This window comes from Triturus cristatus, chromosome 3_2 (assembly GCF_964204655.1).
Source record: "Triturus cristatus chromosome 3_2, aTriCri1.1, whole genome shotgun sequence".
Classification (NCBI taxonomy): Eukaryota; Metazoa; Chordata; class Amphibia; order Caudata; family Salamandridae; genus Triturus; species Triturus cristatus.
In genome coordinates this window covers 486,553,896-486,576,267 of record NC_140584.1, presented here as the reverse complement: position 1 = coordinate 486,576,267, position 22,372 = coordinate 486,553,896, and the positions used below count along the sequence as shown (strand labels likewise).

Here is a 22,372-nt window from a genome sequence, read left to right as displayed (position 1 = left end):
AAATACATTTGTTTGGACAACTAAAGAATATGAGAAAGTGTAAATTTTCAACCGAATATAGTTACCTAGGGCCTCATGTAGGAAGCCAAATACCGGTCGGTAACAGCCGAAATTCGGTAAATATCCCGTTACCGACCGGTATTTAGGCATTTGCTATGTAGGGGGCTGATTTCTGGATTCGGTATTTACCGAATCGGAAATTAAGAAATCGGTAAAATAAAACGATTCGGTAAATACCGAATCCAGAAATCAGATGTAGGGAGCACTCTAAAGAGTGAAAATTAGTATTAGTAATTCGTTATTTACCACCAAATACAGGTTGGTGATAAATAACGAATACCTTGCAAAAAGCAATATTTTCAGATTTAAGAGTGCCATGTGGCAGACATACATGCCCTTAGGGCATGTATGTGCACCACATGTGCACACATGCAAGATTCAGGGGTGCAACAGGGTGTCAATGTGACACCCTGCCACCCTTGAATATGCTCCCCCATTACCGAATCGGTATTTACCGAATCGGTAATGAGGCATACCTTCCCATTGATTCAGATGGGCCTCCAGGCACATAGGAATCAATGGGAAGGTATGCCTCATTACCGAATCGGTAAATACCGATTCATTATTACCGAATTTTTCTGATTCGGTAAACTTTACTGAATCATTACCTACATCACATGTACCGATTCATAAATACCGAATCGGTAAAATTCGGTATTTATGAATCGGTAAATGTGAGGCTACCTACATATGGCCCCTAGAGAGGTGGGTACTTTGCAGAATCTTTTTTTCCTCATACATTTAGGCAAATTCTCACTTTCATTCAAAGAAGTTAAAATGTGACTTTTTTTTTAAAGAACTACTCCACTCAGGTTCCACTTAGGTCATCGTCTTTTTGACAGCATTCTGGAACAATTTAGAGACTTTTGTAGGGTCAGTGAACTTAGATCCTAGTAGAGGGCTCATGGGAGTTTTGATCCTTATCAAGTCTTTTACTTTTACCTCAGGTTCTCTCACAACATTTTTCATCAAAGTTTTTTTCTTTCTATCATTTTCTCATGTTCTGTTTTCCTCTAAACGTCTTTTACAGAAACATTTACCCAACCAATGTTCCACATTTATACAGGAAACAATTTAGAACTGGGTTTTCTTACTGATTTTCCAGTATGCATATGAGGTGACAGACAATAAGAAACTAACCATTTCTGTAACTCTTTTTCTGATCTAAGGAACTGTTACTGGCAAGTTGGTAACCTTCTTTGAGTGTTCTGTTTAACCCTTCTAGCATGCTGTTCAATTCGGGATGATATAATGCAGATCTTTTGTATTTTATATCAAATTGTGAATTAAAATCTTCAAACTCTTTGGAGTAAAAATGTATCCAGTTGTCTGTTAGTATACTGGTAGATACACCATCTTTTCTGAAAAGGTTAATTAGAAATCAAGCAACTGCTCCAGTTGTTATATACCCCTCAAACACTACTTCTGGTCATCTGGCGAATTAATCTATTACCACCAATAAATAGGATGGCGATCATTTAACTTTCAGAGGACCAACTAAGTCAAGGGCAATTTTCTGCCTAGGACCATTGGGAAGTTTCTTGTAGCTCATTGTTACGCACCTACCTTTATGAATTGTATCATTCTCTGTATCTATCTTTCATTCTGTTTTTAGATCAAGACCTGGCCACCAGAAATCAAATCTAAGTCTCTCTTTAGTTTGGACAATTCCCAAGTGACCTTCATGGGCAGTATCAATTAGTTGGTTCTGCATGTTGTATTGGAACTACAAGACAGTCTTCTTTAAACAGAAATTCAGCATGAACCTAAAGGTCTTCCCTGACCATCCAGATTGGGCAGATCCTCTCATCCAATGTGTTCTTCCTCCGAAATTGCAACTTCCAGTACAATACACACACACACACACACACACTCATCTCATCTCCCCAGACAACATCATTAAAACACTCATCTTCAGCTTTGTTCTCTGAAACTCATCATGAAAGGCAATCAGTTGTTCAATTTTGTATTCCAAGAACGTATTCTAGAAAGAAAGTGTACTGTTTTAACTCTGCAACTCATTTGCAAATTCTTAGAAAACATTTATACTTTTGTATAGCGCAACAAACAGCCAATGTTTTCTTTTCAATCACAGAATAGTTATGTCCTGTTTCTCTCAGTGCGCATGATGTACAAGCAATAGTGTTTTCCTACTCCAATGTCAACCTGAAGAAGCATTGCATCCAACCCTTTGTTGTTTGTGTCAGTTATTACTTTATGGTGTCTCCCAGGATCCTTTTCTTAAATCATGTTTAACCTTTTAAATTCACTTTGACAGTTGGCATTCCTTAGGAACCCTACACCCCTTCTACACAATCAAGCTTTCTCTAGTAATTCTTGAATGATTGGTTATGAACTTACCATACAATACAACCATCCCAAGAACTTAGTTTTTCCTTATTCTTTGAATGCCTGAGATTACAGATGGTATCTACTAATTCTGTCTTGGGTTTGACTTCACAAGGTGTCAAAGTGTGATCCAAGTACAAGATCTCACTCTTACCAAATACACATTTATCCACATTCAGAGTGAGACCAGCTTTTGTACATTTCTCTAAGACAGAGCATATTCTCCCAATGTGTTTCTCCCAGGGTCTTCCAGAAATCAACACATCAACCTGAAAACAGCGATCACCTTCCATATTCCCTAACAGTGATATCATCACTCTCTTGAAGAAACAGGTCACTGAAACCCAGACGTCATTCTCAAAAATGCGAATGCCCCCATGAGAGTTATGAAATTGGCCAGCTTCTGCTCCCTCCGCTGATTTCTTGAAACTTGCTGGGTTCCATTCCTTCTTATATGATTTTGCTCAAATGCTTCAAGATAGAACATGAATAATAGGTATGTTGATTAGGTTTTTATATAATGCAAGTGAGATGTTGCAAAACCAATGAAGAAAAGTGAAAAAGGAATTTAAAAAATACCAAATTGGATGACATCAAATCTTCTGCTGTTTCTCTAATTGAAAATGGAAATTCAACTCATTCCCATTCCACATAGATCTTGATAGGCATTTATACCAGTGGGAATATTACTGTTACTGGTTTCACGTTGGATAGTGAGCTGCACTTAGATTTTGACTTAAATAATATGAATAGAGATTAACAATTTCAGCTACCTCTCAGAAGCATAAAATAATTCAAAGCCAAGTTAGATTTTCAGAAAGGGATATATTCACAGCAGTACTATGCAAACATTATTTTGTTAATACCTTTCAATCCTCATGAGTTAATTTTAATGAATTAGCTCACCGATGCTTGAAATGATAAATTCAATTAAAAACATTTAATTTGAAACAATATTAAAGATGATATGTAAATTTCTAAAACCTGAAGCATAGTACTTTCCCATATGATGATATAATTAAAGGGAAAGCAAAGGAACTATTTAGGTATGAAGTCAGACAAACATGGAATAGAATTGTAGGTGATATGCACAGTGATATTAATATTTTTATTTCCTATTTAACATTTTAATTTCATGTCTTATGAAAGTATACCCTAAACAATAAAAAAGACATTTTAGTAACAAGGCATGCATCATTTTAAAATTGATTAGATCACAATGAGCAACATCCACATGTCATTTAAAGGTCGCCAGTGGTGGCAGCTGCGACACCTGGCTTCACCTTCCGACCCATCGCTGCTTTTGCCACCCCTGGCCCTTAGGTGGCGACAAGAGCAGAAAGAAAACACTGTGTTTATGAGAGCATTTTCATTTCTGCAGCTCCCTATAGCACATTACACTTTCAATTCTATAAAATAAATACACTAGGGGTAAAATGCACACTTTTTAGAATACAACATTAAATGAAATAAGGTTGCACATATATAAACATTCTCAACTTGTTTCTCTGTTTGATTACTGTGAATCCATGAAAAACCGTCATCTCTGTGATTCCCACAAGTGAAAGTGCTTTACAAGTGATCTCAAAACAAATCTAGCATTGATAAGGAATAATTCAAGCCAATAACAAAAGTCATATTCAAATATGATCCAGGTGGTTTTTTGTTTTTTTTACATCTTTTTTTTGGGCGTCTCCTTGTGATTTATTAATATATTTCCTTTTAAAAGTGATAAACTAGGCTTCCATGATGCCAAATATTGTGATATCAGAATCAAGGTCTTGTGGCATCACTTTGTGGGATTCATGTTGTCACTTCCTGTGAAGTCACTGAAGTCAAAGGCTGTGTGATGTCACTTCTGCTACCTATAGCATTTAGGCAAACCAACGTCCATGGCAACAGCAGAGGCTAAAACCAAATATTTAGAGTAAAATGTGCTGTAAAAAAACACAAATTCACAGTATGCTTGATGATAGACAATTTCTAAAGATATAAAAATCGATCTCTGTCCTTAGCACATTTCTCGAATGGCACACAATATAATGTTCCTAGCTTGGACATCCCAATGAGCCACCCCTCTATATTCAGTTTCTATTTAGCCTTCCATTCCCTCAGAAGGCCTTTCTGCCCAACAGTGATTGCTTAGTTAAGCAAGAGAGCTGCATGTTTACCTAAAGCAGGGTAATCTGAAAGTATACTAAATAGAAATAGGGATTTCAAGTATTCCCACTAGGCCCTAAATATGGCTAGACTCACATCTGCTCAGCACCCGGATTCACTCCCGGGTGATAGTGCACTCTACAAATCTGCATTACATAACATAATTTTACTCAGCTATCCCACCACAAAAACAGTGTTCCATCTCAGGCCATCTTAAACAGTACACTGGCAGAAGGTACTGTTTAATTTTCATGCAGATTGATTGCTCATAGAGACTGAATGACTGGGTCTGGAATAGCTCTCCCTTCTTCCATGCTGAGGTTCCATTTCCCTGCCACATACATTCGCAGACAGATGATCAAGGAATACATTGTTATGCACAGGTGAAGATACCAGTCTTATTACTGAAAAACAATAGTTTGAGCAGGAATTAATTTGCCGATTGATATTACATGTAAGTAAAATTGTTTATTGTAAGAAACAATATTATTTATATTGTGGTCCCCCCATTTTTTTCTGTCTGTTTTTTTTAAATTTAGGGTTCCGTATGGTATGCTTCTACCAAATAGTGCTATATCGCCTATGTTTATTCCATAAAACATGTAATATGCATTGAATTTTTTAATGGCTCTCCAATTTAGGAAAGAGTTGCAGATGCACCTTTCAGTCCAGACACCAGCTACCTCTCCCATCACAACTCGACTTCATGCTTATCTTTGACACTGTACAGCATTCCACTGCGTTTTGGCTAGGTTTGCTCTATAGAAATACCACATACAGATATTTAATTGTCTTATAATGCCATGGTAGATGGCATAAAAAATGAACCAATAGCTTGGAAGATATGTTTCATATTTGAGCTACATGTGTATATATACCAGCCACACATATGACAAAAATATGTGGCTACCAGAAGTACCACCTTTTAAAAGCACATGAAAGGGAAAAGTACTTTTCCCATGTAGGAAAACCTATTTTTATATATTTTTAAGTCTCACCTAAAGTATGCCTTCAAAACCCAAAGAGGTAGGTGCTTAATATATAAATAAGTGGAACACTACATAATGGAGATAGTGTTCTCTCAAGGTGAATAAATACCTGAAAGCTGTCAGTGGTATTTGACATCCTATTAAAATATTTTAATTTAACAGCATAAGTGGGCAAGTAGTTTCCTGGAATATCTTCTTCCTACATAACTATACTTAGTGAGTTCTGTTTGGCAAATACACTTCTAAAATTTACAATACTGACTGTGGAGTCCAAAATGGCTCTGCTTTGTCCCCTTTCTTGTTCAATGTTTACGTTCAACCACTAGCTTCCTTGATTCAATCCTTTAGGCTGAAATTCTATACCTATGAAGTGGAGGCCCAGCCGCTCTGATGCCTAAATGACCCCTGTCAAGCAGAATGTGACTTTCAAATCTGCCCCAGTGAGATCAATTTGTCATCATCCTAAAATTAGCTGAAACTGAACTCTGAAAAGATGGAAACGTTGGTGGTAGATAACACTCATATACCCTGGACCACCCACTTTTGCCCCACTGAACATGGCCCAGTTCCTACTAGTTCAGCAATGTAAAACCCTTAGGTGTCTCATTAGATGAGCAATTGATCATGCCTGCTTCGGTGTCTGCAGTGGCATCTGTCTGTAATTTCTAACTACTTAAGTTACGAAAAAAAAACCTGCCCAACTCTCAGGAAGGATGCCAAGCCCCTTTCACTGCCGTTATTGTCTCTAGATTGCATTACTGCAACTCAGTTTACCTTGGTCTTGGCAAAGGTCAATTGCACTGAGAACCAAACCAACAGATCTTTACTGCCCTTCCCCACCACTTTACCAGAACCTTTCTCTTCTTTAGCAGTTTCATTAGTTTCCTATGTGTGACAGATTCCAGTTCAAGGCCCACTGTTTTATCCATTGGTCTATCCACCCGCCCATCCCTCATTTTTTATCTTATTTAATCCAGCATCACACACGCACCAGAACACTCTATTCTGCAAATAAGCTTTCGCTAAAAGTACCAAGAATCTATAAATGCACATTGGGTGGTCGTTCCTTTTCACATCTTGGCTGGATAGCTGGAATGCCTTCTCACTGTATCTAAAAGCCATAACCGCTATTCTGGAATGCAGAAAAAACTCTTATTTTCCCATAGTTAATCTTCACTGTAAGTGCCCTTGCCACCCCAGTGGAAACCTTTTGATGCTGGGTTTTCCATGAACAGGTCTAGGTTTGGTTCAAATGTTTATTCTACATCTCTACCTTAATGAGAAGGGGGTACAGGAACAGATGGCAAAATAAAGGACTTGGAGATGCCAAATGGGACTGACAAAGCCTGATTACAGGCTCCAGTCCCAGCAGGAGGAAAACTTTTTTGACCCTCTCTGGAGGGAAGGCACTTCATGTAAATAGAGAAACAGCTATGGGAAAGCAGAGCCTCTTCTGATGGAAGAAGAGGATAGACACCCTGGATTTATGGCTTCTAGGAATTTGTACAGTAAAGCAAAAAGGAAGTGTTGCAAAAGCAAGCAGAAGGAAGGAGAGAGTAGGCATGACTCAGTGTATAACATTATTTAATCATTGGAGCACAGGATAAGACTGGCAGACCACCTCCTTGGAAGACTGGAAGACCCCTAGAACTGGGAAGCAAACATATGAAGAAAGAGGCCCTGCTTGAAGAAAATTATTTCGGGATTCCTGACTCCTGCCACCCAGGAACTTAAACTTCTTCCTGGGGTCAGTGGTTGACCTCTTGCTTACCTGTTCTAGGGGCACAAGGACTATTGACTTGAACAAGACCCAGCTGACCACACTAAACTAGATACTTGAAAAGCCCTGAATCGGTAAAACCTGGTTCCAAAACCCCTTCCTAAGGCCTGTAGGAATGGCTAGGATGAAAAAGGGGGCCTTGTTTTTTTCCTAAATCGCCAGAGGACTAGGACAGGATGCTAATACATCCCTAGGGAAGGCACACTGTAGGCGAGTAGAAACATCAAGTTTCTCCCACTGTGAGCTTTTTGAGGTGCTGAAAATGGATTGTCATAAAGATACCTGGCCTTACAGAGCCTTACTTCACTGCAGCTTCTAGTTTTGCCCACACAAACGATTTGAAGCACTGAAATTGCGACCAAGGGTTTTATTTAGAGTTAGGATGGCGTAGGTCATAACCTCCCCCACTTTGGCAGATGACCATCGGCCATATTTAGAGATTTCTGCATGTCTGACTGCTCCTTTTAAGGCATTTTAATTTTGCTGCACTACCACCATGTTTAATGTGTTAGCTTAGCAACTTTTTATTTTTTTTAAACTAAATCCCAAAGCAGGACTGTGTTTTTGAAAATGAAACACCCGATTGCCTTGACACCCTGTGAATGTTCTCTCAGACAGTGGGGACCGTTTGGATTTTTTTCCTGTTCAAGATCTTTAGGTTTTTCCTGACAGTCCTGAGCAGAGTGAAAATGTGTGTTAGAACATTCTCCCTAAAGAGGACGAATGGTGTCAAGCACTTAGACTGATGGCCTGATACCCATGCAGCAGTGGATCTTAGGCCTCCGCCAGCTGAGCCAGAAAGTTCAGCTGACTTTAGAAAGGACTGGATGGACTTAGAGTTTGGTGGGCATGGTATTACGCGGCGCCACCTTTGTGGCAGAGTACCATGTCTGCCAAACATTAAATAAGACCCTTAGGGGCATATTTACAAGCCCCTATTGCCACAGGAACGTCACTTTTAGTGACTTTACTGTTGTGATGTGTGCTTCGCCAATGGATGTTGCGGTAGGTGTTCCACCGTAACACCCATTGATTTTGACGCTGCCCCCTATTTACAAGGGCAGAGTAAATAGGAGGAAGCGCCAAAATGAAGACCAGGGAATGCCTGGTCTTAAACAGGTGAAACGAGGAGAAATGCTTTATTTCTCCTCGCTTTTGCTGTTTCCATGTGTGTTGCGTTGTGTAGCACACATAGAAACAGCAAATTGCCATTGATTGTTTATGTGCCGGAAGGTGACCCTTCCTGCACATAAACAATATTTTTAAAAAAAGACATTTTGTAACTTCTATGCGTGCATTAAGCAGCACACATAGAAGTGACAAAACGCCATTTAAAGATTATTTGTGTGCAAGAAAGGATAAGATAAACAATCTTCCTCTCAACGCAGACACCCTGGGTGCCTGGGTGTGGGGGCGAGGCTGCTAAATTTAGCGCCAGCGCAGGGGGAAACACAAGGTTGCACCATACTGTTGTAAATATGGTGCAGTCCTGCGTTTCAGAGGTGGCGGAGCGTGGCGTTAAGCCAAGGAAGCTTATGCCACGCTCCGCCACTTTGTTGTAAATATGCCGCTAAGTCTGAAGGTTAATCCGTGTACCTGAATATGGTGGCAGATCCACTCCCCATGCAAAGTGACCTAGGTGGCTACAAAATCCAGCTTTGTCCCACTCAGAGCTTTTGGCACCAAAATAGCTCGACGATCATTTATATGATTTCATGGGACCCTCACTGAATTCATCCTTTTACCTCCGACATCCTGGGAAATTTTGAGCTCCAAATATTGGTATCCCCTTTGGCACTTCCGTTTGAAAGCTTACTCTGATGGGTTGTCAGAAAAGGGGCCGTCTCGGTACAGACATCAATCCACCTTTTTTTCTGTCCGTCACTACTAGTTAAAAGCTGGCTTCTTGAACAGAAATCAAAGAAAAATGACTCCCACATTCTGGGAGAAAACTCCCAGGGTGTAGACAGTGTTAGTTTTCTGTTTTTCAAATAACAACCTCCAGCTTTGGGTGTTTTTCTTTTAAAAGACAAAAATGTTTGTTGTGTGTCCACTTGAAAAATGACAGCCACCCACCAAATATACGGTGCGTTCAGAGTAACGGCCATACCAGCGGTACCTCTGAAGGCACAGAGATCATTGCCAGGTCGGTGGTGAGCTCAAGATATGGCTGGTGATGGTTTATCAAGGCGTGGAAGAAATGCCCTCCTGATGGGCAATTGGGCGTCCACCAAACTGTAAATTAGACCCTAAGTTTGAAGTGATCCCACTTTGTGATTCAACCTCAGTTCCATTGTGGTCAGACTCAAATCTCGTCTCGGTCTGATGATGGTTTACCTTTTCTTTTTCTGTTTGACTTGCCAATTTAAAAATTCATATCTCCGGTTCTTCTTATCCCATTTTTTGGTGTCTATATGCTTATTCATTTATCCCTATTTTCCGACATTGGTTTAGGAACAGGAATATCTTGTATTCTTGACTTTAAAATTGTTGATACTGCTTGAACATACATGTTTCTCTGGGTAATTGCCAACTACCTGTGCTATAGCTACCAGGCGGATGAGCAGAGGATATCTAGGAATTGTGTTTTAGCCTATTCAGATTATGTTTTTTAAGTAGGAACGGTTACTACTCACGTAAATTAATAATGCAATTTCGGACAGTTCATAATTTGTAGACTATTGAACCATTGTCTCTACATACTTATCTCAGATACCTGATTGATCCACTGGATGAGTTAAAGTGACTATACATTGGCTCATGTGTTTGAAATGTGATTGCACATGGGAGTTTTAGAAACAAACCAGTTGTGAAGTAGACACGCTTAAGAGATACTTCTAATTCATGCCACATAGAACACAAACTGCACATTTACACTACAAATGTAACATGGTCCAGATACATTGCTCACTGTTTATATCATGTCTTTTTGTTCTTTCCAGTTAAATCAAGCTTGTTTGTTACATCAAGCTAGTTTTTAACTGGATGCTCTTTTGTTAGATCACTCCATCGTTACTGTTTTCTACCTCATGCCACTTTGTTAAGTTATGATTGCTCAAGATATTGGCTTTTTAGAAGGGGTGGAGTTAAGCAAACTAGTGTAAGGTAGATATGTTTCACAATTTAATTTCTTGCATTGAAGAAGGTGTGTCTCCTGTATCCTCTCTATCCTCCTGTTTAAAGGTGGGCATGGCAAGCAGAAGGCTGGCAAATGTGCTGTCCATTTTTGATAGACCAGTCCATCTGGCTCATGGCTACAAAGGGATGTGGTGTCTGTGCCAGCCTGACTTGCCAACTGACCCAGTTCTGGTTCGATGCAATATGTAAAGGAAGCTGAGCCAAAAGCATCCCAGTGTAGCACATCACCCGCATCTGGCCATCGGCCCCACAACTGGAAATGTTCACCTTCACATTTTACAGTTTTTGTCATGGGTGAGACTTGTTATGTTATCAGTGCTTCTTAGAACATGTAACATGCTTGGAGCACACTGGAATTTTGAGGATTCAATTTTGTTGTAGTTAATGATGTTTGTGAGCGTGAATCAATGTACAAATGATGTAGAAAAAAGCATATTTTATTTCGAAATGGCTGATATAGTAAACTAATCTCCAGCTTCTTAATAACTTTTTATAAATCCGCACAACTAGTATATTGAGCCAGCTGGTGGCAAAACAACATTTTCTCCTCCTAAAGTCAGCAAACTGGACACCTCTGAGGTTTTGTTCCCAATAATAAGGGGTTGACAGAATATCAAAGGACTACAAAGGTGTTTGGAAATTAGAAGAATTTGTGTGAGATTTGTTACTATTACATTGCAGAATCGTTTGCACATTGGCAAGTCCACAGGTGAATGGTATCACAATAGCAATTCTACCACGAACGTTCGATTATTTCTTCCACAACATTGTCTGACTCCGTTCTTTATAAGTGGAGGTCAGGCAGTATTTGTCATCACCCCAGCCAATCAGGATCAGAACATCAAATGTCAGTCTGTCCCTCTGTGGTTGTGGAGTCCTTCTGATTCGATCAGTCAAGATTTAGCTGCACAGTGTATGTCTGTGTGCTGCGAGCTCTTTGTGGAAGGCTCGTGGGAAAAGAGGGAATGGCTTCTCTCTGGCAAAAGCACCGTCACCATTCTAGCCAGCTGTCAAGGGCGACATGGGTCGCGATAAAATGAATCTACTCTCGTTACAAGGCCCACGCTGCGTGCAGTGGTCTTATAGTGAGGCAGAGAGCCTTCAGCAACTGTTGTACCTTTGGCTGAAGATATTGCTTTAAGAATAGTCCACCAACTGAGAGTAAGCTTTTTCTAAATTAAACTTTGAAATGTTGGAGCAGAAGGTATATACCAGCCATTAATGGACCTTGGTACTTCCTTGTCCTCACTGGAGTAATTCTTCTGTGCTTTCATAATTATGAACGACTGCTCTATTGTAAGCTAATGCTGAGTCGGCAAACCAATTTCTTTCCCCAAATTTGGTGCAAAATAGTTTAGTTGTGTTGGGTTACAACCCTCTCCAAGGGGTCTTCAGATGTATTCATTTCACAGCCTTAACCTGAAAGTTGTTTTGGGATTCTCCCAGAAGTATACATTCATATAGCATGTTTGGAAATGTGAGCAGAAGATGTGGGACCTGCACATCAGGTGGCAAGCAGTACAGTGTTAATGAGCATAGAATTGGTTGTTTAGGGCTGAATGATGCTGGGTTTGTGGTGTTGCTGCTCACACCAAAGGGCTCAATTTGCCAGGTAAGAAGCAACACATTACAATCAAATCACACACCTGACTACATACAGTGCAGCATTCTAGGACACGCAGGTGCCTTTTCTCCAGGGTAATGCTTTAGCTCTGAAGAGGTGCTTTCCCGAACATGCAAACTCACTCATTTTCTTCCCCTGACAGGAAGTGGTGTTAGCAAGTGTCAGTATGCAGCTGTTAACTTACCAAGCATCGTGTTGCTGCGTCCAGACTGTGCAGATGCGCCATATATAGTTTAAAAAAAAGCAAAGTGCTGCTTCCGGATTTTCTCATTTACACTTCGGCTCACCACTGTGTAGGCGTGTTGTGTTGCCACAATTTGACTGAGCAAAACGAGTTAGCTTTTGTAAGTGGCGACTGCCAGTTTGGCCTTACTTTCTTCTTCATGAGATACTGCCCTGCTCTTGTCACAGTCGAAGGGCAGAAGAACCAAGTGCTGACGCAGCACCGCACGCACGAACGTCACAGTCCAGGCGGCAAAGCTCCGGTTAGCGCCTCGCTGAAGATGTTTGCACCGCTTGGCGGAGAGGATTTTGATTTCTTGCACACGTGTTTCGTATGCAGCCAGAAGATGAGGGGGAGGGAGCCAAGACTGCTGCCCTGCCTTCACTCGTTCTGCAAGCAGTGTCTGCTGGGGCTGGTCCAGGGACACCAGTGCCTCCCGCTGGAGCGAGACGTCCCCCAGGAAGGTATGGTGCAAATCAGAAACAAAGCATTATTTGCTGTAATAGGTTGACTCTGGCCGTCGCGTCTACATTTGTCAAAATGTTTGGGTTGGATCCAATATGAATCATGTTGTAGTAGCCAGAATTGTAATTGTTTGCAGGTGATTTCATATTTTCTCAGCATTAATTTGTGTAAAAGTATACTGTGTTAGGAAGGAATGGCATGGAGCAATTCACCCAAAAACAAATATGTAAAAGGGATTACTAGAGAAAGAGATTTAAACACCAAGAAAATATTTTTTTGGGCAGATAAATTGCGTTAATGTGCAGTTATGCAAAACTTAGTCTGCAGCACTATATTTCCATGAGTAGACCTAGGGATGTTTGTGAACACCAATATCTAGAAAACTACTCAAGTGATATAAAGATTTACGACGTTTTAAAATGGTAGTGATGTTTACACATTAAATCATACAAACTACAGTCAAAGCTGATCTTTTAAGTAACTTTATTCAAAGCGTATAAGCTGTTTCGTCAACAACAAGGTGGTGAATGGAATGCTTGAATTAATCTCAGCCACTGGCAATCGCTTTGGGCTGCATTCCAGTCAATTGTTTTTCGCCCACCATGCCACTCTAGACAAATGGGCACCGTTTGTAAATCAGTACCGATCCTCCTCCTCCTGGGACCAGTTCATCCTGAACTGCTAGGTATACCCTCCAGAAGGACCACAATCAACCCCCAGACTGGTTTCACGCTACTTAGGTCTCGTCAGTCATGTATGGATTGAAGCCTATGGTACAGTAAGCATGGATCCCACTTTTGGGCATACCCATAACACTTAGGGTGTTAAGAGCAACAGCAACAAGGAGGTGAATGGAATGCTTGATGTACCATCCTAGGTGACAAGGGTATGCCCAAACGGGGGGTCCCATGCTCACTGTGCCACTAGAACCCCACTGTACACAACTGATAAGCCCCAATCAGGTTGAAACAGATTTTGGGTTGCTTGAGTTCTGGTTCAGGGAGGACCTGGTAGTTTGGACTGGGCTGTTCCTGGAGCAAGATCACGATTGGTTTGCATATGGCTTAAATAGTGGGCAAAAGAAAAACGGATTGGAATGCTACCTGAGCAATTGCCAGCGCTTAGACATACTGCAAGCATTGCTTGCCTCATGTTTTGTGTGTTTGATAAGCTGTTGGATCACCATGCCTTGGTGTACAAGGGAAGGGTGTGTAATACACAGAAATCAGTGGTAGGAAATAGGATTAAGGTGCTCCAAGGTCTTATTACATAGAAATTCCGGTTATAGCATGTAATCTCGTACGGTGCATTAAGGTAGAGAAAAACCACTGGATCCCCAAATATGCGGTTAAAATGGCCACAGATACAGTAAATACTAATCCTCTGCACACATATGGTAATTACAGACATAAATGGTATATTTATAAATCACATTGGTGTTTGTCATTAATGTCAAGGTTCTTTATTTCTTTTTCTTCTGTAGGCAAAGGCCGTTTTACATTTCATTCTTTTCTGATTCCTAGCCAACGCGTGTTTTGGTGTTTTACATGGGATTACCCTGCGACTTCTTCAGGGCTATGTTCTTTTTTTAGAGGTTTCTTATATTCGGTGATAATTCCAAACTGAAAGGGTTTCTGGGTAGTAATCTTATGTTCCGTTTAATGCCACGAATGTGGTCATTGATATAGTTGTTCTCTCCTGTTCCGTGTATATGTGATTGTTAGTGCTGCAATCTGATGCCCCATCTAGCAAGATTGTTGTTCATTGTGAGAAGTTGACCTGGTTTATGCTGTCCACTAATTAAAGTGGGCACCTTACACCAGTCCAAATAACCCTTATAGTGATTTGCGATGTCAAAGATTTCCTTAGAAAGCTATCCAAGTGGTAGCTGTGGAGAGCAGCCTTCAGGCTTAGTCTTGAAGGATTGTTAACCAGCTTGGTTTACCAGAATTCAACCTTAAGTTATTGGTTAATTGAAAGAAGAACCACACAGTAATTATAAAAATATGTATTTATTATTATAACCCACCTCACAGTATCTGTTACACACAGATAAACACACAGCACACAATACTGTAGCACTACTGTAGCACAGAAACAAACGTAAGTAGCACTAATACACAGTGGGCTCCAGGGGGAGACCAAACCATATACTAAAATAGTGGTATAAGAACCATGACTCAAGTCAAGTATCTAGAGGATGTAGAATCGCTGAGACCCCAAGGAACCACCCATGGTGAGTAAGTAGGGACACCACGGAGGACGGAAGCAGTGTCAGAACACGACCGCGTGCTACGTACAATTCAGCTGCAGTTTTAAATTTTAAGGACCCTTTCCTGTGGATTATGAACAAACCCTTTAGAACATAGAAGGTTGGAGAGCCATGGATACCGAAGTACCAGAGTTACCTATCCCATGGAAGCCAGGTGCATAGGGCTGAAGTGGCGTCGGAAACCGCCGTCGTTCTCAATGGGAATCTTCAAAGGAATGCCACTGCTGGAAAGAAGAACAGTGTCCGGTGGAACCCACAGGTGGATTCTTGATGGAAGGAACCTGAAAGCAGAGGGGACAGAGTCTGGGTCACTCAGGAGTGACCAGGAGCTCAGTAGACAAATGTCCACCGATGTCGGGTGCTTCAGGTGTCAAGATGGAGACCTTGACTCTACAGCTGCAGGGACCAGGAGACGTCGAGGACAACCAGGAGCCTGATACAAGCTGTCCCATGAAGGATGTGGAGTGCTGAGGGGTCGGTGTCCGGCGGGAGCACCAACAAGCCTTGGCAGCGGCAACCCACAACGAAGGTCAAAGAAGGATACGGTCTGGCCCAGCAAGGACCCGGGGACTCACCACAGCAAGGGAAGTCAGGGCTGGCCTAGAGCAACCAGGGGAGCCCAAGAAAATCAGTGTTGTCCCTCAAATGGACCCACAGGCCGAAGGCACAGGTGTCGCAAGGGGACCTCTAGCAATTTCACACAGTAACAGCTTGCAGGGCACAGAGTGAAAAGAGGTCAAAGTCCTTTGTACCAAATGTGCGCAGAGGTTAGGGCTATCGATAGCCCTATGCACTTAGTTGGTGAACACCAACAAGCATATGCACTTGCAAAAGTATGCAGTGCACAGGAGTTTGGTTTATGTGGTCCCCACAAGGGAGACTGGCCTCAAACTTGGTGAGAGGGGAGCTCAACCGCAAGGAATGTAGGAACCTACCTCCTGTGTTGCTGGAGCCTTTGGAGTCCACAGGAGCTTAGGATCAGCAGACCAGACAGTTGTGTTATGGTGCCTGCAAATGCAGGGGAGTGACTCCTTCACCCCAAGAGAGATACTTCAGTTGTCCTTGATGCTCCACAGGGGTCCTGCATGGAGCCTGTATGGTGCACGTGCACAGACAATGCTTTGGACGTAGAGGGAGATTAAGTCGGGCCCAGTCAAAGTCCAGAGTGTCCAGACGGTCGAAGGTCAGTGGTTTCTTGTTCAGAATCTTGTCCATGTCGAATCTAGGGTCCTATAGCCTTTGGTACTCACGGGAGAGGGTTGGACAGATTCAGGGGACCCTCCCAGAGGAGGGTCAGGACAGTGGAGAGTATACTCCTCTGTCCTTTGCCCAGTTTCATGCCAGAGCAGGAGCCAACGGCTCCCAGGACTGGTTTGAACTGGACTATGCACAGGCACACCAAATGTGCCCCTCGTGCAGACTTTCCGGAACTTTGGAAGTGCACCCACCCAGCCCCAACACACTAAATCCTGCTTGCGAGCTGGTCACACTTCCCTGTGACAGGATGCCTATTGTGCTGCCTTCCCTGCTCGAGCTTGGCTCAGCAGCAGGAGGGCAGAAATGTATCTTTGGTTGGCAGCAACCATTTTGTGCTGTCCGTGTCGAGCAGGCTAGTACCGGGAAGCCAGGGACCCCATGAAGCTCACTTCAGAAGGTTGGAATCATTCCTCCCACACCAGTAACCGGTGGTATGATTCCAAGGTGTTTGATACCAAACACGACATGCTTTATAGCATTTTACGCAAGCAAATAATGCACCTCTACCTATATGTCTGGCTGTGTCACCGACAACCTGGGAGAATGGTCTCCGCAGGCTGCAGAGATGCTCTGCTCATGCAGGGGCACCCTCTCACGTAAAACCCAGCACCCTGCCTTCAGGATTGTCAAGGCCTGCTATAGGGGTGACCTATAGGTTTTAAGTGTAGTGACCTATAGCTATAGTAAACCTATATCTAAAGTAAGTAGGGCATGCACTATCTTACACAGGCTGCAATGGCAGGCCTGTAGTTCCATTTTGCATGGCCTTTCATGGGTGGCATAATACATGCTTCAGCCCATGGGAGGCCTCTGGGGTACCTTTGCCCTAGGTACAGGCGTACCATATACTATGGACTGACAAGGGTACCTCAGTATACAATTTGGAGTGTACCTAAGTACATGGCATAACATTTTAGGGAGAGAGCAGATAGACTGGGGTCCTGATTAGCAGGATCCCAGTCAGACTAGTCAAAAACCAGCAAAACACCAGGCAAAAAGTCGGGGTAACCATGCAGTCAGATCCTACCTTCCTACATTCGTGTTGTGCTCACTTGTCCTGCGTGTGTGGGCAATTACACCTTTGTTTTGTAGATCTCACAAGTGCATTTTATCTAGTCAATCATGCAAAACTATGGCGGACCTTAATGGAGATGGGTACCCATCACAAATATATGCCCCCAAGAGTTCGATACGGTCCTAAAGGTGAATGTACCCCCAGTTTTAGAGTTACCTGTGGCATAAGGCGAGGTTGTGTTTTTGCACCACTTTTATTATCTCTTTATATTAATAATGTACCTGCTAATGCAGAGCTGAGGTTACTCCCTCTAGCAGGACTATGGGTCCATTGCATAGTCAACCTGTAAGTAATTCTGTGAATGGGAGTGCGCATCTTTCTAAATCCTACAATCCCATACTTAAATCTAAAAATACGGTTCTGGCTGGTCCATCATGTCCAAGAGCAGCGCTCAGTACTTTAAATTACTCAGAGACCCCATATTCTAAAGAAGGTTCGACCGTCAGGCATGCTTAGTCCACAAATTATTCAACAGTCCTTGTCAGGGAAAGCAATATCCAAGATGAGGGAGGCCAGACTAGAAGCTCCCAAAGACGCCAGACTATGATCAGAGAGACTTCCTCAGCCCAATAACGAACTTGAATCTTCCCCCAGAGGTAACTTCATACACAGTGGTACTGGCTAATGTTCCCCTTTTGTTCCCCGGTGATTTAGAGGACTGGTCAACATCAAGGAATAAATCACTATACTTGTTGAGTGCAAGGACGGGCATATCTAATATGCTGTTTTCAGAATTTAAAATAGTACGATGGTTTGGCTGGGTAGGAAAGTCTATCAAGAATTTAACTGGAGACTGTGTAGTCTTAACATTCAGGTCCCCAGGTTTGGTCCAGCCAATACTCAATAAGGTAGAAAATTGGCCAGTAAGGTCAAAGGGGATAAACATTGTACCTCTGGGGGTTTTCTATCAACCACCTTGACCCCCATGGTATATTGCTGAGGATGAGAAATCTACAGGCAGCCAAAGTATGCAGTTCCAGTCAGTAATCATTTTGACATTCTGAACACACTAGAAGATATTGACTGACTGACTCTCCCAAGTCAGTTCCTAAACCCTGACGGGGGCTTATGTGAGAATTATGGTGATAGGTTTTCGAGGCAAGATAGTAACTTAGATCAAGTTGATATATCGCGAGGAAATTATATGATGTACTCGGTTCCTAAGGAGGAGAAAGCACAAGGCATGTGTATTACCCTACAGATCCCGGCTCCCTTTCCCGACTCATACGATCATCTAAGCCTAGATGAAGTATCTATTTATGATGGTGACCTTATGCCCCCTAATCCTGTAATAGCTAGCCCCTCCATGTAACTCTGAGAGTTCTCACTGTAGTGTCACTTCCTGGAACATAGCCGATTACGCTCCAAGGTGAATAACCCAATATGGTGCGATTTTATATTGAACTATGATATATTATGTTTCCAGGAAACGTGCTCAAGGAACCAATTCATTTAAATGGGTTCAAAACATTTAAAACACATGCAGTCGGGGGGGCTAAGTGGCAGAACAAAGGGTGGGCTCTGTACTTTTTTATCTAACAAGCTAGTAATAAAAAAGATCGAATCAGATCTAGGGGAAAGTCATTATCAATTGATCAAATTGCATCTAAGTGTAACCCATTGCATTGTGGTAGTTATTCTTTACAATAATATTCCATTAGATAAAATTGTCAATGTGGTTTCAAAACTGGGTAAATATCTTTGTGTGATTATAGTTCCAATGACATGATGTTAATCCTGGCCGGCGATTTTGACTGTGCTTGTGCTCACATGAGGATGGAAAGATTTGCGGTTTTAATGCTGAAGAAGGCATAAGTAATACTCACTTTTGTGACAGGGGAGCTGTTCAATGAATTGGTTTTCAGTCTAGACTTGGGGTTTGCAAATTAACTATGTGATATACCCGTTTCTATGCCCTACACTTTTAATGGAAGAGGTTTAAGTTCGAAAATAGACTACACATTATTGTCAAATAGACATGCATCTAGGTTGCATTCTTTTATTGTTGATGACAACTCATTGAGTGACCATTTCCCCTTGTGTATATCGGTTCTTTTGCCGACAAGTAAATCTGGAAGGGATGATAAAGTCGATCAGGCATTAACATATTTAAAAATTGATAAAACTAATGGATATACACTAAGTTGGTCAATAGTGGATCCCATAGCGGTCACAAAACAATTGGTAACCAAATGTAAATTGGCTTTTGACACCTGCCTGAGTGAGGCTGCCACCCCGGTTAGTATTCTATCCTTCTTCCAAGAAATATCAGGTATGGTAAGGGAAGCATTATACGTTCACAATCGAAAAAAAGACAAGCCTCAGGGCTGGTTTGACTCAAAGTGTACTCAAGCTTACTCAAACCTGAAACACGAGCTACACAAGTCACCAAGAATTCCAAACAATATTAGGCAGGAAAGAAGGGACTATAGCACAGCCCTAAAAGAAAGAAAGAAAGCCCTGAGAAAAGAAGCTTGGGATACCCTCCATAAAGCTTCATAAATGAAAGATAGCGCTGCTTTTTGGAGAGCAGTTAAAGTGCCGATATTATCACCTGGAGGTGGACATTCCATAGAAAATGCAATATCTGAGGAACAATAGATTGAACACTTCTCCAAGGTATATAATGGGCTAGAAAACCTTAACATACAAACTGGTATTCCCCAAGAGGAAACTAATCATAACTTGGACTTCCAGTTTACTCTGGAGGAGGTGAATAGAGCACTCTAAGCTAGTTTAGGTGGCCCTGAAGGGGTCCCAGTAGATCTGTTCAAGTCAAATATTATTCTTTGGGGACCAATTATCACCCAGCTAATCAATGCAAGCTGCCAGGCTTCGTTTCCAATGACCTGGATGGAATCTATTATAGTTCCTATCTTTTAAAAAGGGGACCGCCAGGATCCCGGGTGGTATATGCCCATTTCATTATTGGATTTGTTGGCAAAAGTAGTCGGTCATTTAATTTTGGAACGTCTACATGACTGGGCCGAGGAAAGTCAGGTCCTATCCGATTTACAATACGGTTTTCGTGAGGGGTTAGGGACAACTTAGCAGAGCCTCAATTTAGCCATTTTTGTGGGGATGTACACCAGGGTGAAAAAGGGCAGATTGTTTTTAGCCTTTGTGGACCTCACTGCGGCCTTTGATTCTGTGAGGCAGAATCAACTCTTGCAGGTTCTCAAGACTGCGGGGGTTGACCCCCATATTATTTTTCCTTAGACGCCTTTATAGTGGTGCGAAGGCACGAGTGCGTTTTGGCCTGGGTGGCGAGCGCATTGCTTCATTTCCTGTTAGGAGGGGGGTCAGGCAAGGTTGTGTTCTGGCCCCCTTCCTTTATAATCTCTATATTAATGGGTTGGGTCAGGCATTACTCAGAGACGGCCAAAACTTTCCCTAAATAGGTAGACGTCCTATATCTGCTCTCCTCTATGCGGATGACGCAGTATTGATGTCACGTATGCAAATTGGCATTGAGAGGGTTTTAGACAGTTTTTCTAATTTTATGAAGGATCTTGGTCTCAGCATTAATACCTCGAAGACTCTTATAATGAGATGTGGCCGTGGGACCCAGAGGACCAAGGATATATTTGTGGATGGGCAGAAGATAGCTCCCACAAAGAGTTTTTCATATCTTGGTATCCTATTTAATCAGAATGACTGTTGGATCCAAGCAGTCAGCGAAAAAAATGGCGCTTATAAGGACAACAACTGCCCTTGCCACCTTCTCGAAATTTCTTTAGTAGGAAACCGCCAGGGGAGCTTATTCAAATCTACAAAAGCTAAATGTATCTCTACTGCGATGTATGGAGCGGGGGTCTGAGGTTTTGTTAATACACATTTGGTACAATTAGTGGAAGACACTTTTTAAAGATATAGCTTGTCAGTACCAGCTAGCACGTCTAGCTGGGTCTCCCATATATTTCTGACCTAATAAAATTGGCACAGGATATGGTCAAAAGAACAGACCAAGTTAAATAGGGACATCCTACTGGCTAGCCTTAACCTGGAAGGGGCCTTAAAGATCCCATGGGTAAGGTTTGTTTGAGATTTTATGAGTGATTTAGGGCATTTAGAATACTTTACGGATCCGAGTACCATCCAGCTGATTACAAGAAAGCAATTAAAAAAGGATTGTCTCCATCTATTGGATACGTTAAGAATATCTTTGGAGATCCTAAAGCCCAGGGTCCAGCAACACCAGATGATTTTAACTACTTACAGTATGCAACCATACTTATCATTTGTCCCTGGTGGATATGATAGGATGTTATAAACCAGGTTCAGGCTGGGGACTGTTCATAGGCTTGTAACCTTCCCAAGAATGAATGACTGGGCCCGAGACCTGCAACTATGCCCTTGTGATAACAACTCGGCCCAATCCACCATCCATTTAGTTTTATTTTTTCAATTTTACAGGGAGTTAAGGAATGTGTGGATAGTTCCACTTTTAAAAAATCAGGGGTTGAGTCAATGTCGTCCGGCATTAATTAAACTCCAGTTTGTGGCGAACTAGCATATAGCCTGGAGGTATAGCTATGTTTCTGAAGAAAGCATTCTATCAAAGGAAATGTATTGTAATCTAAGGAGTGAGATTGACCGTTTGCATTGTCTTTTTTTTAAATAATGTTTTATATTATTTACCCTGAATTGTACATCAAACTTTATGCAGTATTTTCTGCTTTTTTGTATACTTATTATGGGGAATTTTTTGTATTGAGTTGTGTGTATTCTTTTAATGTGCTTCTATGATTGTTAAAAAAAGCAATCAAATAAAGTTTTCCTTAACTTGACTTGATAATGTCGATATGACCTTGCAAAACTTCAACGCTGACTCCCCTAGAGTTGGCAATCGTGTCACACCAGTCCTTTTGTGTGCAGACGACTCAGTTATGTTATCCAGAATAGCAAATGGGCTCCAATGTCTAATTGAAAACTTTGCACAATTCATGAATGATAAAGATCTAATACTTAACCTTAATA

At 41.7% G+C, this 22,372-nt stretch overlaps 1 protein-coding gene across 2 annotated transcripts in view; it reads left to right on the top strand.

Annotated features, from left to right (window-relative positions):
- The first annotated feature begins 12,417 nt into the window (after positions 1 to 12,417).
- TRIM66 (tripartite motif containing 66) overlaps positions 12,418 to 22,372 on the top strand; it is a 743,368-nt gene continuing 733,413 nt past the window's right edge. Inside the window, exon 1 of one of the 2 annotated variants that reach the window (XM_085648127.1) lies at positions 12,418 to 12,787. In XM_085648127.1, coding sequence (XP_085504253.1) covers positions 12,484 to 12,787 — 304 coding nt within the window. In that variant the 5' untranslated portion in view covers positions 12,418 to 12,483. The remainder of the gene's footprint in view (positions 12,788 to 22,372) is intronic. The other variant, XM_085648126.1, reaches the window with a different exon arrangement.